General features: G+C 40.8%; 2 protein-coding genes across 2 annotated transcripts; both read right to left on the reverse strand.

The window, feature by feature from the left end:
* Positions 1-4,048: 4,048 nt before the first annotated feature.
* Positions 4,049-5,450, reverse strand: LOC126890669 (basic proline-rich protein-like). Its single transcript, XM_050659791.1, has 2 exons — positions 5,378-5,450; positions 4,049-5,243 (listed from the first exon to the last, which is right to left on the reverse strand). The coding sequence occupies exons 1-2, from the start codon at positions 5,433-5,435 to the stop codon at positions 4,117-4,119; spliced, it is 1,185 nt and encodes a 394-aa protein (XP_050515748.1). The 5' UTR covers positions 5,436-5,450; the 3' UTR covers positions 4,049-4,116.
* A 7,623-nt stretch (positions 5,451-13,073) lies between these two features.
* On the reverse strand, positions 13,074-14,408 carry LOC126890670 (basic proline-rich protein-like). The gene is made up of 2 exons (XM_050659792.1): positions 14,336-14,408; positions 13,074-14,202 (listed from the first exon to the last, which is right to left on the reverse strand). Exons 1-2 carry the CDS (start codon positions 14,391-14,393, stop codon positions 13,142-13,144), a joined length of 1,119 nt encoding a protein of 372 aa, XP_050515749.1. The 5' UTR covers positions 14,394-14,408; the 3' UTR covers positions 13,074-13,141.
* Positions 14,409-15,008: the final 600 nt, after the last annotated feature.

Below are 15,008 nucleotides of genomic sequence, written 5' to 3' on the forward strand. Positions count from 1 at the left end.
AGGGCTATTGTTTATTGTGTAGGAGTGAAAACATAATTTTTGAATATGGAATGGACCAATGAAAAGATACTTCAATTAATTGAGTTATATAGAAATGAAGAATGCTTATGAAACCCGAAATCGAAGCTATATAAAATAATAAACAGAAAAACTTATGCTTGTTTTAACATTTCTGTAGGAATGGGTTGTGATGTCTCTGAACTAAAAAAATTAATTAGCTTCTGGCATCATCTAGACGAGAAAGACAAAAAAGGGTTCGAAGTGGTTTGCTTTTTAAAAGCCTAATGTTTTTATTGGATAAATTTCAACCCAGAAAGACTAATGAGGTAGGTAAGCAAATCAAATTAATTGCTAAAATTAATTAAAAGCAAATTTAGTTTGATACACTAATTTTATATATATATATATAGTCTTTTGAGTCCCTTTTACTTTTCAGTGTCGGGACTGGCACATCCTTTCACGTGTGTACAAATGTTGACCATTGTTTCTTATTGTATGCTAATCGGCTTGCTTCTGCTATTGTTTTCCCCTTCCTTTGGATGATTTTAGCGACTACTGTATCCCAATCTTCTCTAGGTCTTCCTCTACTTCTTTTCTTTTGTATCCTGGCTTCCCATATTTTCTTCACCGGTATGTTGTTTTTCATTCTTTTCATGTGTCCCCACCAACTTAGTTGTTTTTCTTCAATATACTCAAGTACAGATTTCGTCTTAAGATCTGTGCGTATATCTGTGCTTCTTATTCTGTCTCTCATTGTCACTCCTCTAACTCTTCGTAAATACTTCATTTCTAGGGCTTGTATCTTGCTTTTTAGTTTTCTAGTTAGTATCCATGATTCACAGCCGTATGTAAGCACTGGTCTATATATGATGTTAAATACAGTTAGTTTGGTTTTTCTTGTGATTTCCTTTTTTACAATTTTACACCAATTTTACAATTTATTATTTGAACATAATATAGTCATAATACCAAGAGTAAGCAACTTTTAGGAAGAATTTTAAAAAAGCTGGTTCTTTAATATATTATTCTCTATGCTCCCTCAAACAGCGTATAATACCTGCTACCTATCTGCTGATACAGATTGCGTTCATTAGTTCGAAGCACATTACAGGTACCTACCAAATACCTATATTGAATTTAAAATTATTTTAAGATAATTTTTTTTTGTCATTACTTTTGTCATTATTAGAAATATGAATACAAATATTTTGTCAGTAATATATATGCTAAAAAGTGTTACATTTGACCTGTGCTCTTGTGCGGAATGGAAGCATGGACGTTAAAGGCCAGCTCCATTAACAAATTTGAAGTGGCGCCTACGTCGAATGCTTAGAATATCATGGACGGACAGAGTCAGAAATGATTAAGTACTAAGAAGAGCGGGTTTACAGGATAGGGAACTTTTTAATTATGTTAAAAGTAAGAAGACTGCATATTTGGGGCACATTTTACGAGGGGACCGATACACTTTTCAGCAACTGATACTCGACGGAAAGATAGAGGGTAAGAGGGGTCTGAGAAAAAGATGTCATGGCTGCGTAATGGCCAGCTCCAGTGGACAAGAATCCACAGCCATGAAATGCTTTGCAATCCTGCTAGAAACAGTAATATTTTATAAACAAGAATATGTACGGTAGACGACTACGCAGAAATGCACGGCATCTTAAGAAGAAGAAGAAATATGCATTTATAATTGCTAGATATTTTTGAACGTTTTATTTATCTCAAACTTTAGTTGATTTGATTATGCCAGATTTAAATAAAATATTAATAAATAAAACTTATTATCAAAATTTTCAACAAAACAATAAAAAATACCTGGATAAATTATTTTTGAGTCTGGAAATAATTTTTATTTTATTTTAATTGTTAAAATTAAATTTTTTAAATTAAATAGATAATTATAGACTAGAGACAGGACAAAATGAAATTACTGAAGTCGTATCAAAATTTAAACTTATATTTATGAATATGACATATTTTTCCTTACAGAACGCACATTGCATTTTATGAGCTATTATTGTATTAAAATTTACCCAACAAGAAACACGACAATAAACTTAAACACAATGTGTGACTGGCCCATCTTAAATACATCTGCGGGCAATGTGCATCCCGATCAACAACGAATGCGAACGTTCGCTTCAATATAAATGATCCTACTTTCTAGAGAACGAATGACCAAGAGCGAACACCTACGAGTTCGTTCCTTCGTTCGTTCGTTCGTGTCCGCTTTGATTTAAATGAGCCTTAAGGGAGCTAGAGCTGTTTGGAAATGGCGTCTTGTAATTAGTTTTTCTTAAATACCTCCAGAACGCTTATAGTTAGAAAAACAAAAATTGGTATGCATATTTATCTTCCAGAGATAAGTCGATACCATCTATTGCGAATTTATAGTACCGGCCATAGGCGTCCGTTTTGGGTAGGGTAACGGTTATTTTATCGCATTTTTTTGTCTTTAAATTTTAAGCATTTTTCACTTAGGATTATTAAATTGTGAGGTATGCTAGTACTAAAAGGTACTCTTAATTTAAGTCGGTAGGACACACCGTTTTCTAGAAAAATCGATTTGAAAATTTTTCGTCTCTTGAATTAGAACAAAAATTGAAAAAATTAAAAATAAAATTAAAAAAAAGGTGTATTTTTCAAACCTAAAGCAAGCGTAACTTTTACTACTAGAACACCTCATAATTTAATAATCTAGTGTCAAAGATGCTTAAAAATTAAAGACAAAAAAGTTATGCGATATAATAACCGTTGACCTACCCAAAACCGACGCATATGACTGATACTTGAAATTCACAATTAATGAAATCGATTCACCTCTCGAATATAATTAAACGTACAAATTTTTGTTGTTCTAAATGGTTTTTCTGAAATTTTTTTTTTGAAATTTAAAGAGCGAAAAATTTTCAAATCGATTTTTCTAGAAAACGGTCTATTCTATCGACTTAAAACAAGAGTATCTTTTAATACTAGAATACCTCACAATTTAATAATTTAGAGTCAAAAATGCTAAAAAGTTAAAGATAAAAAAGTTATGCGATAAAGTAACCGTTGCCCTACCCAAAACGGACGCCTATGACGGGTACTAGAGATTTGCCATGGATGGAATCGATTTATCTCTGCGAGATAAATACGCATATCAATGTTTGTTTTTCTAAATAGAAGCGTTCCGGAGGTATTTAAGAAAAACTAATTACCAGACGCCATCTTCAAATAGCTCTAGCTCCCTTAGGAAGCGTTTTCGGACTAAGTGAATTGGGTTAAATTGTCTTAAAATTATCTGAGGAATCTCCTGTATCCGTTTGTCGGTAGAGTTTCTGGACACCCTGTATAACTAACAACTTTTAATAACTATGTGAACATTATTGTTTCTCAGAACATTCTGGACAAACTTTAATTTAATGTTCTGTACAGATGAATTTTTTGCACATATTGCACCTCGTTCGGCTCTTACGATCTCGGAATCGCACACAGAAACTGCATCTGGCTGAATTTGCATGAGTTTCTTCTTGAGTATTATTAGGTCCACTTTCCTTCAAAATACCCTTGAAATCTTCCGGAAGATATACTGGTAAAGTTGGCCAAGCCAAGTACTACTGTACTTCAATACGTCTATGTAGCGTAGCGTATCGGGAGCAACTGAACAAAGCATACACTATGCTGAGCCTAATAGCATTTTAGGAAGGCAGATGGAGAGTCGGCGCTGAATCCTTAAAATTACCAGTACCCCGGGTAAAGTTAAAGGTTAAATGCTAAATTAGAATACAGTAGGAAAATGAAAGTTTTTGTGTAAAATTTTTTTAAAATTGCATACTGTCTAAAAGGCAAGGTCCCTAAAAAAAGGAGACGAAATGATAGTGAAATAAGTATTTAACTCAACAAGAAACATTCTACTACAACTGTCTACGTATCTACAATGCAGCTTAGATTGAAACCGACGTTACGATGTATCGAGAATATTTCAAGTTAAACCAAAATATTTTCAATGCTTTAGCAAATAATGCTTTTCTTATTATGAAAGGCATAAATCAAACATTTCAAGTTAGTACTACGTAAGTTAAGTATTTATTGTTTTGAATTTAGGAACTAAGAAGTAGACTTCTCGGATAATTATGGACGTCTGCTTGGTGGAGGACCAGGTGGTCTAGGACGTCTGCTTGGTGGAGGACCTGGTGGTCTGGGACGTCTGCTTGGTGGAGGGCCTGGTGATCTTGGACGTCTGCTTGGTGGAGGGCCTGGTGGTCTAGGGCGTCTACTTGGTGGAGGACCTGGTGGTCTAGGACGTCTGCTTGGTGGAGGACCTGGTGGTCTTGGACGTCTGCTTGGTGGAGGACCTGGTGGTTTAGGGCGTTTGCTTGGTGGAGGACCTGGTGGTCTAGGACGTCTGCTTGGTGGAGGGCCAGGTGGTCTTGGACGTCTGCTGGGTGGAGGGCCTGGTGGTCTTGGACGTCTACTTGGTGGAGGACCTGGTGGTCTAGGACGTCTGCTTGGAGGAGGACCTGGTGGTTTTGGACGTCTGCTGGGTGGAGGGCCTGGTGGTCTTGGACGTCTACTTGACGGAGGACCTGGTGGTCTTGGACGTCTGCTTGGTGGAGGGCCTGGTGGTCTTGGACGTCTGCTGGGTGGAGGGCCTGGTGGTCTTGGACGTCTACTTGGTGGAGGACCTGGTGGTCTAGGACGTCTGCTTGGAGGAGGACCTGGTGGTTTTGGACGTCTGCTTGGTGGAGGACCTGGTGGTCTAGGGCGTCTGCTTGGTGGAGGGCCAGGTGGTCTTGGACGTCTGCTTGGTGGAGGACCTGGTGGTCTAGGACGTCTGCTTGGAGGAGGACCTGGTGGTTTTGGACGTCTGCTTGGTGGAGGACCTGGTGGTCTTGGGCGTCTGCTTGGCGGAGGACCTGGTGGTCTAGGGCGTCTGCTTGGTGGAGGGCCTGGTGGTCTTGGACGTCTGCTTGGTGGAGGACCTGGTGGTCTAGGACTTTTGCTTGGTGGAGGACCTGGCGGTTTAGGACGTCCGCTTGGTGGAGGACCTGGTGGTCTAGGTCGTTTGCTTGGTGGAGGTCTGGGACGTTTGTTATATAGGGCCTCCGGTACGTCACTTGGAGGCTCTGGTGGACCTGGTAGATTGATAGGAGGTGGTGGTGGTATTTCTGTTGGCTTTGGGTCTATTAATGATGGAAACAATATTTTATCATCTGCAGAATTAAATAAAATACCGTCACTCAGGTCATTTTTGACATCTAAAAAAGAAATAAGGTTCTATAATCAATAATAAACTGTGTTTAAAGGAAGAAAATTACTTAATTTATAAATAATTTTATAGCTTGGTAACTTGATACATGGTTTTTGCAAAATAATATTAATGATTGCTTACCTTTTGCATAACTGACACCAGCCCAAAGGACCAGCGTCACAATTAATATTTTCAACATTCTGTTTTTAACTGTATAAAGATTTAGCCAGAGGAATCTGTATTTATAGGAAAATTCTTAGTTATCAGAAAAAGATAAAATGCAAATACAATTGTAATTTAATATACACTTAAGATAATATCTTCCACAAAGTTTTGAAAAGAAAATAGTGTAAAAAATATGTTGCAATTCCAATTTGTTTTGTCCTAAAAATTTGCCTATACCAGTTTTTGTATAAGTGAATAGGCCTGGATCCCGCGTACCAAAAAAAAAGTTGATTAATAGCAAGCTAAAAATTTGTTAATAGCTTAACAGTGTCTAGTCGGACAGACTTTGATGTACGGGAACACTGGAACAGGGGAAGTTTTAATTGTGGAACAAGTTAAAAATTTGGAACGTCAGACTACGAACACGTTCCATGTATTTTGTCGGACAGAACTTCCAATTGATTTGTTACCGTTTCATTAAACTCTCATGCAAAAATAAGACTGCTATTTATCACCAATATAATTCCTGCCATTTGACGTGTTCTTCATGTTCCACTCATTAAAATGCCCAGTTGGTGATAAAAAGCAGTCTGATTTTGGCATGAGAGTTTAATGAAATAGTAACAAATCAATTGGAAGTTCTGTCCGACAAAATACATGGAACGTTTTCATAGTCTGACGTTCCAAATTTTTAACCTGTTCCACAATGAAAACTTCCCCTGTTCCAGTGTTCCCTTACATCAAAGTTTGTCTGACTAGACACCGTTAAGGTATTGACAAAACTTCAGCTTGCTATTAATCAACTTTTTTTTCGGGATCCAGGTCTTATTTATGACTTTATACGTGTTTTTGTCATTTTTCTTATTTATGACTTTTTTCTTTTTAATATATTATAAGTTTACGAATTATCTTGATCAACACTTACATAGACGGAAGAAAGTGTTCACATACATAGAAACTTTTAAACAAAATAAAGAACATCTATAGAAAGAAATACTACCTCTATTCAGTTAAAACCAACAGAAAAATGGAAAGATCACTACGAGACTTTGCTAATGGAAATTAGAGCAGAATATACCATACAATCACCAATGCATTGAAGGCGAAGAGATAGTAGTGGGAGTTTATATGGTGAAGAAAGCTGTAACTGAACTAAAAAGCTCCAGGCCCAGAAAATATTTCAGCCGAATTAATAAAATTTGGCACAGATAAATTCTTCCTAGCACTTTTGTTTACAATTGAGAAAATTTGATATATTCTAATTGCATCTTAGTTGTTAGACTATGCAGAACTTTTTATAAAGAATAACTTTTTTTCGTAAAATTAATAATAACGGAGTTACCATATATAACATTGATGTTGAGTACGTAACCTATCCGTTATTTGAGGAAAATTTTCAAAAATTTTTTCAACTACCTTTTTTTTGGATTGAGGTGGAACGCTCTTAGCAGACTAGGGAAGGTGTCCCTAGTACTGTTGGACTAGGACAGGAGAGGAGAACACGCTAGGGCCCACAGACCAGAGTAGGTCCATGTGTCCCGCGTGCCCCCAATAACCAGCCGCCTACCAACTAAAACCACCCCCTCTTCCGACATGGGATATCCCGAGCAGTCTATGTAAGTAGGGCTACAGGAGAATATTGGCATAGGCCCTTCTATACTATTCTCGCCTTCCTAGAAACGGAGAGGCGGATAGGGGGAGGTCTTTGAGGATAAACTCATAAAAAGAAAGGACAGGCTCGCTTACCTAAGATGAGCAGACGGACAGGGGAGGTCTGTGGATAGTGAGCTGAATAGTAGTGTAGTATTAGCTATGCTATTCTCGCCTGTCTGAAAATGACACGCGGATAGGGGCAGTTTACGACTGAAGGTGGGTATTACTTAATTGATAATCGGCCCAGTAAGCCTGCCTACAAATGGTAGAAAGAACATAATTGATTAAGGTGAAGGGAGACTTAAAGATGAATATAAATAGGTAGGCCTTGAAAAAAATTTAGGGTAATGTGCCTGTGAATGTTTATATCTGTTGTGGGAGTTTTTTTTCCTATTTTTTGTCTTTTTTTTGTTTTTTAATTTTTTTTTTACTATTTTTTATTTATTTTTTATCAACTACGTGTAGCCAATCTCACCCATCTTGTTCCGCTCGTTCTAGAACCGCTCTGCGCTTTACAATACCCGTGACTACGTCTATAATAAATTCAAAGTTGGACTTATTCTCGACCGCGACGTTAATTATGTTATTGGGGCCTATATCGCCGAATCTGTTCCTGAGCCTGGCCTGCTCGCAAGCGAAGACGCTACACCGGAAAACGCAGTGTTCTGCATCTTCCCTCACGTGGCAGGTCCGGCACAGATCATCGTTTGCCTTACCGATTCTGCAAGTGAACGTCCGGAAGGACCCGTGCCCGGTTAAAAATTGGGTGAAATAAGAATTCCCCCCTTAAACTTGCAAGCGTCCCCACATTCGGTATAAGCTGCTTGGTCCATTGGGCTTTACTTATTTCCGCCTCCCATTCTGCCTGCCAGTCAATGAGTAGCCGCTCTCTGGCAGCCGCTCTTACTTCCGGTAAGTGGCCGTTCTGTTGCTCATATAGAGATTTTCTTTCCCTGGCTAGCAGGTAGATAGGAGGGGCGCCCGCTATCACTTGTAGGGCCGTGGTAGACGTAGTCTTGTAGGCACTGACTACGTTCAACAGAGGTTTCTTCTGCGCCTTATTTAACAACTCTCTGTACTTCTTGTGCCGTAGAGCCTCGACCCAGACCGGGGCTCCGTAGAGAAGGGTGGACTGTATAGTGTTGAGGTACAGTCTTCTTTTCGCACTACCTGCCCTCCGATATTTGGTGTTATTCTTCGGAGAGCTGCGGTTTGTGCCTCGGCTTTCCTTACCACTCTCGTTAGGTGTTTGGAGAACCCAAGTCCACGTTCGAGGTCTATACCCAGGTATTTGGCGCAGAAGGAAGGTTTGACCTCGTTGTTTCCAAAATGGAACAGCAGGTCTGGCCCGTTTCTAGGTTTCTTTAGAATCACCACCTCTGTCTTTGCGCTTGCAAGTTCAAGATCAGTCTCGATCATCCAAGCGTTCACCCTGCTGAAACATCCTTGAGCAATCTCAACTAACTCCCAGTGACAGTCGTGGCTGACGAAGATGGCAAGATCGTCCGCGTAAGCCACAGCCTCACAGTAGCGCCCGTGCCACAGATTCAGTACGCCGTTGTATAGTATATTCCAGAGGGTCGGTCCGAGGACTGACCCCTGGGGAACGCCGGCAGTGAGCTTGGTATTGTTTTTATTAATTATTAGGGACCTGTTAGACGGATAGCTCTTGACTATGTTGACCAAATAATCCGACAAATTGAGGGCTTCCATCCTATTTATGATGTGCCCCCAATTTGCCGAATTAAATGCGTTTTTGACATCAAACATGATCAGCGCGGCCCATCTCCTCATCGTGCCCTTGACTCCCTCGACTATATGCCTGACAGCGTCTACCGTCGATTTCGCTTTCCTAAAGCCATATTGCCTGTCGGAGATGGCATTCACGGCGTCTAGCTCCGCTTGTAGGCGGTTTTTAACTATGTTTTCGTAAAGCTTGCCTAAGTAATCAAGAAGGCAAGTCGGTCGGTAGGAGCTGGCTTCTTCCGGATTTTTTCGGGGTTTCGGTATTAGAGTAAGGCGTGCTCGTTTCAGTTCATCAGAGAAGATCTGGGACGTGAGAAGCTGGGACAATGCCGATCTCATTAACTCAGGTTGGGCCATCGTCACGATTTTTATGGCCTCCGGTGGCACACAATCCGATCCCGGCGACCTCCCTGTCTTTATCGATTCTACAGCCCTAGCAAGTTCCATGGGGGTGACAGCTTCCGGGCGCTCACATATGGCGGGCACAAACAGTACGTTAGGCCTCCTGGGGAAAAGGATTTTAGCAATGTCACTCTTCCTTACATCTGTAAGTCTGTATGGGATTTCGACTCTAAGGGTTTTGGAGACAATCCTGTAAGCCTCACCCCATATGTCATCCTCAAGCGCATTTCACAGGTTGGTCCAGCACGTACGTTTGGACCTCCTGATGGTTCTATTGAGGTTCTTTTTGGCGTTTTTGTACGCGTCCCTGGACTGCAGGGTTCTGTCCCTCTGTGCGATGCGCCTCAGTCTGAAACATTGCACGCGGTCGTTTTGAACATCCTCGTTCCACCAATACGGTACCGTATACTATACCTGGTCACTGTTTGTGCTCGCCCTATGCGCACGTATTATGGCACTTCTAAGACTAGAAAAGTCGTTTACCTCCCCTTGGAGTTCACCGATCCTCTCAGTAAACATCGTCCTATTGAAGGCCACAACCCTTCTGCCGCCACCGCTAATCCCCTTGGTTCCGATCTCATAGGAGATGTATTTGTGGTATGTATACAGATTGTCGTCTAAGACATCCCAATTTGTTATCTTGCTGGCGTGCCTATTAGATACTAGCATGACGTCGATATGGGTTCGTGAGTCTCCTCTCTCGAAATTATGTTTACCGTTATTCACGGCTAATACATCGATAGAGGAGATCCACTCATTCCATATCTCTCCTCTACCATCGTTCCTTGGGGACTCCCATAGAACGGATTTAGCATTGATATCTCCGGCAATGATAAAGGTCCTTTCTCCCAGGGCTGTTTCCACAACGCCATCCACCTTATCAGGGTAGATCGCCATGTTGACGTTAGGAGAGATGTAGCAGGCTATAATAGCCACATCAACCAAGTTGATTTTTACTACTCCCTACTTTCTTGTAACTTTATTGATACAGATGTTTCTATTAATAAGGTGGATAGCGACATCGCAGAGCGTATCCGATATTCAGCCGAACTTCCTAGCAATATTTTTATTCGGCTCTGGAATAATTACCAGATCCGCCCCGATGTCCAGGGCTTTCGCATAAACCAAATCGTGTGCCGTCTTGGCTCTCCCGACATTTACTTGGAGGACCCTGAGTGGCTTCTTGACGTTGGATGTCATCGCGAAGAACAGTAAATATCCGTCCCGACAAGTGCAGGGACAAAGCAGGGTGGGCGCTAATCATTATTGTCATCATCCATCGCGGTGATGTCAATGACATTTTCGTCTGGAGCATAGCACGGTTGTTTAGGAGGTGTGCTGTTCGCGTCTTCTTCTCTTTGTCTAGGGGGCGCGAACTTGGATTTTAAAATGTCCTCCAAAAATGTTCCGTGGGACCTACCTTGAGGTTCCGTTATTTCTTCGCTGCTGAAAATTCCTCCATTGAAGACCTCGTCGTCCATCCTCTCTCTGTCGATATCGATATGGACCGAGGCTGGGTTTGATACCCCACTAGTAGACGCCTTTTCCTCTTCCTTGAGGCTTTCGTTATAACGGTGAGGAGGAATGTATGGGGAAGGAGCCCCGGGCATCCTGTTCTGTTCCGCCAACCTCACCCTTTGAAGGGCTTCTTTGAAGGCGGGACATTTGCCACTTCCATGTCTATGTGGCTGATTACAAGTTACACAGAACTCCTTTCCCTCACAGGCCTCCATGGCATGGCATGCCTTTCCGCATTTGAAGCAGAGCCTCGTGCGGTCAGGTCCGTTGCATTTGTTTGCGTCGTGAGAGAAGCTCCAGCACTTCTGGTACCTCCTCACGTTGTATCTTCTCTCTATCTCGCATCTGGCCAGTCCAATCTTCAGATGTCCAATATCCAGAAGCTTTCTCGCCGCCTGGGAACTGAGCACCAAGGTGGCAGCCTTTGTATCATTTCTCATGGGCCGAATTTGTTTTATAACAAAATTCGGGTCCCATGTTCCTAGTTCCGGCCGGATCGCCGACTTTATTTGGGCCTCGTCCATGTTGGCTGTCATCCCTCTGACATGAACGACAGCTTGCCTTTCGGTGCCCACGAGTTTTGCCGTGAGCCCGCTATCCTTACCCATGATCGCACTTTTAATCGCAGTGGCTGCTTCCTGGTTCTTATCCAAAGTAATGAGTTACCCTCCATCCTTGGAACTCCGAAGGCTTTGTAGTACCGGCCATAGTTGTCCGTTTTTGGTAGGGTAACGGTTATTTTATCGCATCTTTTTTGTCTTTAAATTTTAAGCATTTTTCACTTTGGATTATTAAATTGTGAGGTATGCTAGTACTAAAAGGTACTCTTGATTTAAGTAGGTAGGACACACCGTTTTCTAGAAAAATCGATTTGAAAATTTTTCGTCTCTTGAATTTGAACAAAAATTGAAAAAATTTTAAAAAAATTTCAAAAAAACGGTGTATTTTTCAAACTTAAAGCAAGTCTAACTTGTACTACTAGAACACCTCATAATTTAATAATCTAGTGTCAAAAATGCTTAAAAATTAAAGACAAAAAAGTTATGCGAAAAAATAACCGTTGACCTAGCCGAAACCGACGCATATGAATAATACTTGAAATTCGCAATTAATGAAATTTATTCACCTCTCGAATATAATTAAACGTACAAGTTTTCTTTTTTCTAAATGGTTTTTTTGAAATTTAAAGAACGAAAAATTTTCAAATCGATTTTTCTAGACAACGGTCTATCCTATCGACTTAAAACAAGAGTATCTTTTAATACTAGAATACCTCACAATTTAATAATTTAGAGTCAAAAATGCTAAAAAGTTAAAGATAGAAAACTTATGCGATAAAGTAACCGTTGCCTACGAATCGATTTATCTCTTGGAGATAAATACGCATATCAATTTTTGTTTTTTTAAATAGAAGCGTTCCGGAGGTATTTAAGAAAAACTAATTACCAGACGCCATCTTCAAATAGCTCTAGATCCCTTAGGAGGCATTTTCGGACTAAGTGAATTGGGTTAAATTGTCTTAAAATTATCTGAGGAATTCCTGTCGAAATTCCTGAGAAATTATCCTGTATTCGTTTGTCGGTAGAGTTTCTGGACACCCTGTATAACTAACAACTTTTAATAACTATGTGAACATTATTGTTTCTCAGAACATTCTGGACAAACTTTAATTTAATGTTCTGCACAGATAAATTTTTTGCACATATTGCACCTCGTTCGGCTCTAACGATCTCGGAATCGCACACAGAAACTGCATCTGGCTGAATTTGCATGAGTTTCTTCTTGAATATTATTAGGTCTACTTTCCTTCAAAATACCCTTGAAATCTTCCGGAAGATATACTGGTAAAGTTGGCCAAGCCAAGTACTACTGTACTTCAACACGTCTATGTAGCGTAGCGTATCGGGAGCAACTGAACAAAGCATACACTATGCTGAGCCTAATAGCATTTTAGGAAGGCAGATGGAGAGTCGGCTCTGAATCCTTAAAATTCCAAGAATCATAATAAAATTAATTTTGCTTGGGGTACTCCAGTACCCCGGGTAAGGTTAAAGGTTAAATGCTGAATTAGAATACAGTAGGAAATTGAAAGTTTTTGTGTAAACTTTGTTTAAAATTGCATACTGTCTAAAAAGCAAGGTCCCTAAAAAAAAGGAGACGAAATGATAGTGAAATAAGTATTTAAGTCAACAAGAAACATTCTACTACAACTGTCTACGTATCTACAATGCAGCTTAGATTGAAACCGACGTTAAGATGTTTCGAGAATATTTCAAATTAAACCAAAATATTTTCAATGCTTTAGCAAATAATGCTTTTCTTATTATGAAAGGCATAAATCAAACATTTCAAGTTAGTATTACGTAAGTTAAGTATTTATTGTTTTGAATTTAGGAACTAAGAAGTAGACTTCTCGGATAATTATGGACGTCTGCTTGGTGGAGGACCAGGTGGTCTAGGACGTCTGCTTGGTGGAGGACCTGGTGGTCTGGGACGTCTGCTTGGTGGAGGGCCTGGTGGTCTTGGACGTCTGCTTGGTGGAGGGCCTGGTGGTTTAGGGGGTTTGCTTGGTGGAGGACCTGGTGGTCTAGGGCGTCTACTTGGTGGAGGACCTGGTGGTCTAGGACGTCTGCTTGGTGGAGGGCCAGGTGGTCTTGGACCTCTGCTTGGTGGAGGGCCTGGCGGTCTAGGACGTCTGCTTGGTGGAGGGCCTGGTGGTCTTGGACGTCTGCTTGGTGGAGGGCCTGGTGGTCTTGGACGTCTGCTTGGTGGAGAGCCTGGTGGTCTTGGACGTCTGCTTGGTGGAGGGCCTGGTGGTTTTGGACGTCTGCTTGGTGGAGGACCTGGTGGTCTAGGGCGTCTGCTTGGTGGAGGGCCTGGTGGTCTTGGACGTCTGCTTGGTGGAGGGCCTGGTGGTCTTGGACGTCTGCTTGGTGGAGGGCCTGGTGGTCTTGGACGTCTGCTTGGTGGAGGGCCTGGTGGTCTTGGACGTCTGCTTGGTGGAGGGCCTGGTGGTTTTGGACGTCTGCTTGGTGGAGGACCTGGTGGTCTAGGACGTCTGCTTGGAGGAGGACCTGGTGGTTTTGGACGTCTGCTTGGTGGAGGACCTGGTGGTCTAGGGCGTCTGCTTGGTGGAGGGCCAGGTGGTCTTGGACGTCTGCTTGGTGGAGGACCTGGTGGTCTAGGACGTCTGCTTGGAGGAGGACCTGGTGGTTTTGGACGTCTGCTTGGTGGAGGACCTGGTGGTTTAGGACGTCTGCTTGGTGGAGGACCTGGTGGTCTAGGTCGTTTGCTTGGTGGAGGTCTGGGACGTTTGTTATATAGGGCCTCCGGTACGTCACTTGGAGGCTCTGGTGGATCTGCTAGATTGATAGGAGGTGGTGGTGGTATTTCTGTTGGCTTTGGGTCTATTAATGATGGAAACAATATTTTATCATCTGCAGAATTAAATAAAATACCGTCACTTAGGTCATTTTTGACATCTAAAAAAGAAATAATGTTCTATAATCAATAAAAAACTGTGTGTAAAGGAAGAAAATTACTTAAATTATAAATAATTTTATAGCTTGGTAACTTGATACATGGTTTTTGCAAAATATATTAATGATTGCTTACCTTTTGCATAACTGACACCAGCCCAAAGGACCAGCGTCACAATTAATATTTTCAACATTTTGTTTTTAACTGTATAAAGATTTAGCTAGCGGAATCTGTATTTATAGGAAAATTCTTAGTTATCAGAAAAAGATAAAATGCAAATACAATTGTAATTTAATATACACTTAAGATAATATCTTTCACAAAGTTTTGAAAAGAAAATAGTGTAAAAAATATGTTGCAATTCCAATTTGTTTTGTCCTAAAAATTTGCCTATACCAGTTTTTGTATATTAAAGTGAATAGGCCTGGATCCCGCGTACCAAAAAAAAAGTTGATTAATAGCAAGCTGAAAATTTGTTAATAGCTTAACAGTGTCTAGTCGGACCGACTTTGATGTACGGGAACACTGCAACACAGGAAGTTTGAATTGTGGAACAAGTTAAAAATTTGAAACGTCAGACTACGAACACGTTCCATGTATTTTGTCGGACAGAACTTTCAATTGATTTGTTACCGTTTCATTAAACTCTCATGCAAAAATCAGACTGCTATTTATCACCAATATAATTCCTGCCATTTGACGTGTTCTTCATGTTCCACTCATTAAAATGCCCAGTTGGTGATAAACACCAGTCTGATTTTGGCATGAGAGTTTAATGAAATGGTAACAAATCAATTGGAAGTTCTGT

The sequence above is a fragment of the Diabrotica virgifera genome, chromosome 8 (genome assembly GCF_917563875.1).
Source record: "Diabrotica virgifera virgifera chromosome 8, PGI_DIABVI_V3a".
NCBI lineage: Eukaryota > Metazoa > Arthropoda > Insecta > Coleoptera > Chrysomelidae > Diabrotica > Diabrotica virgifera.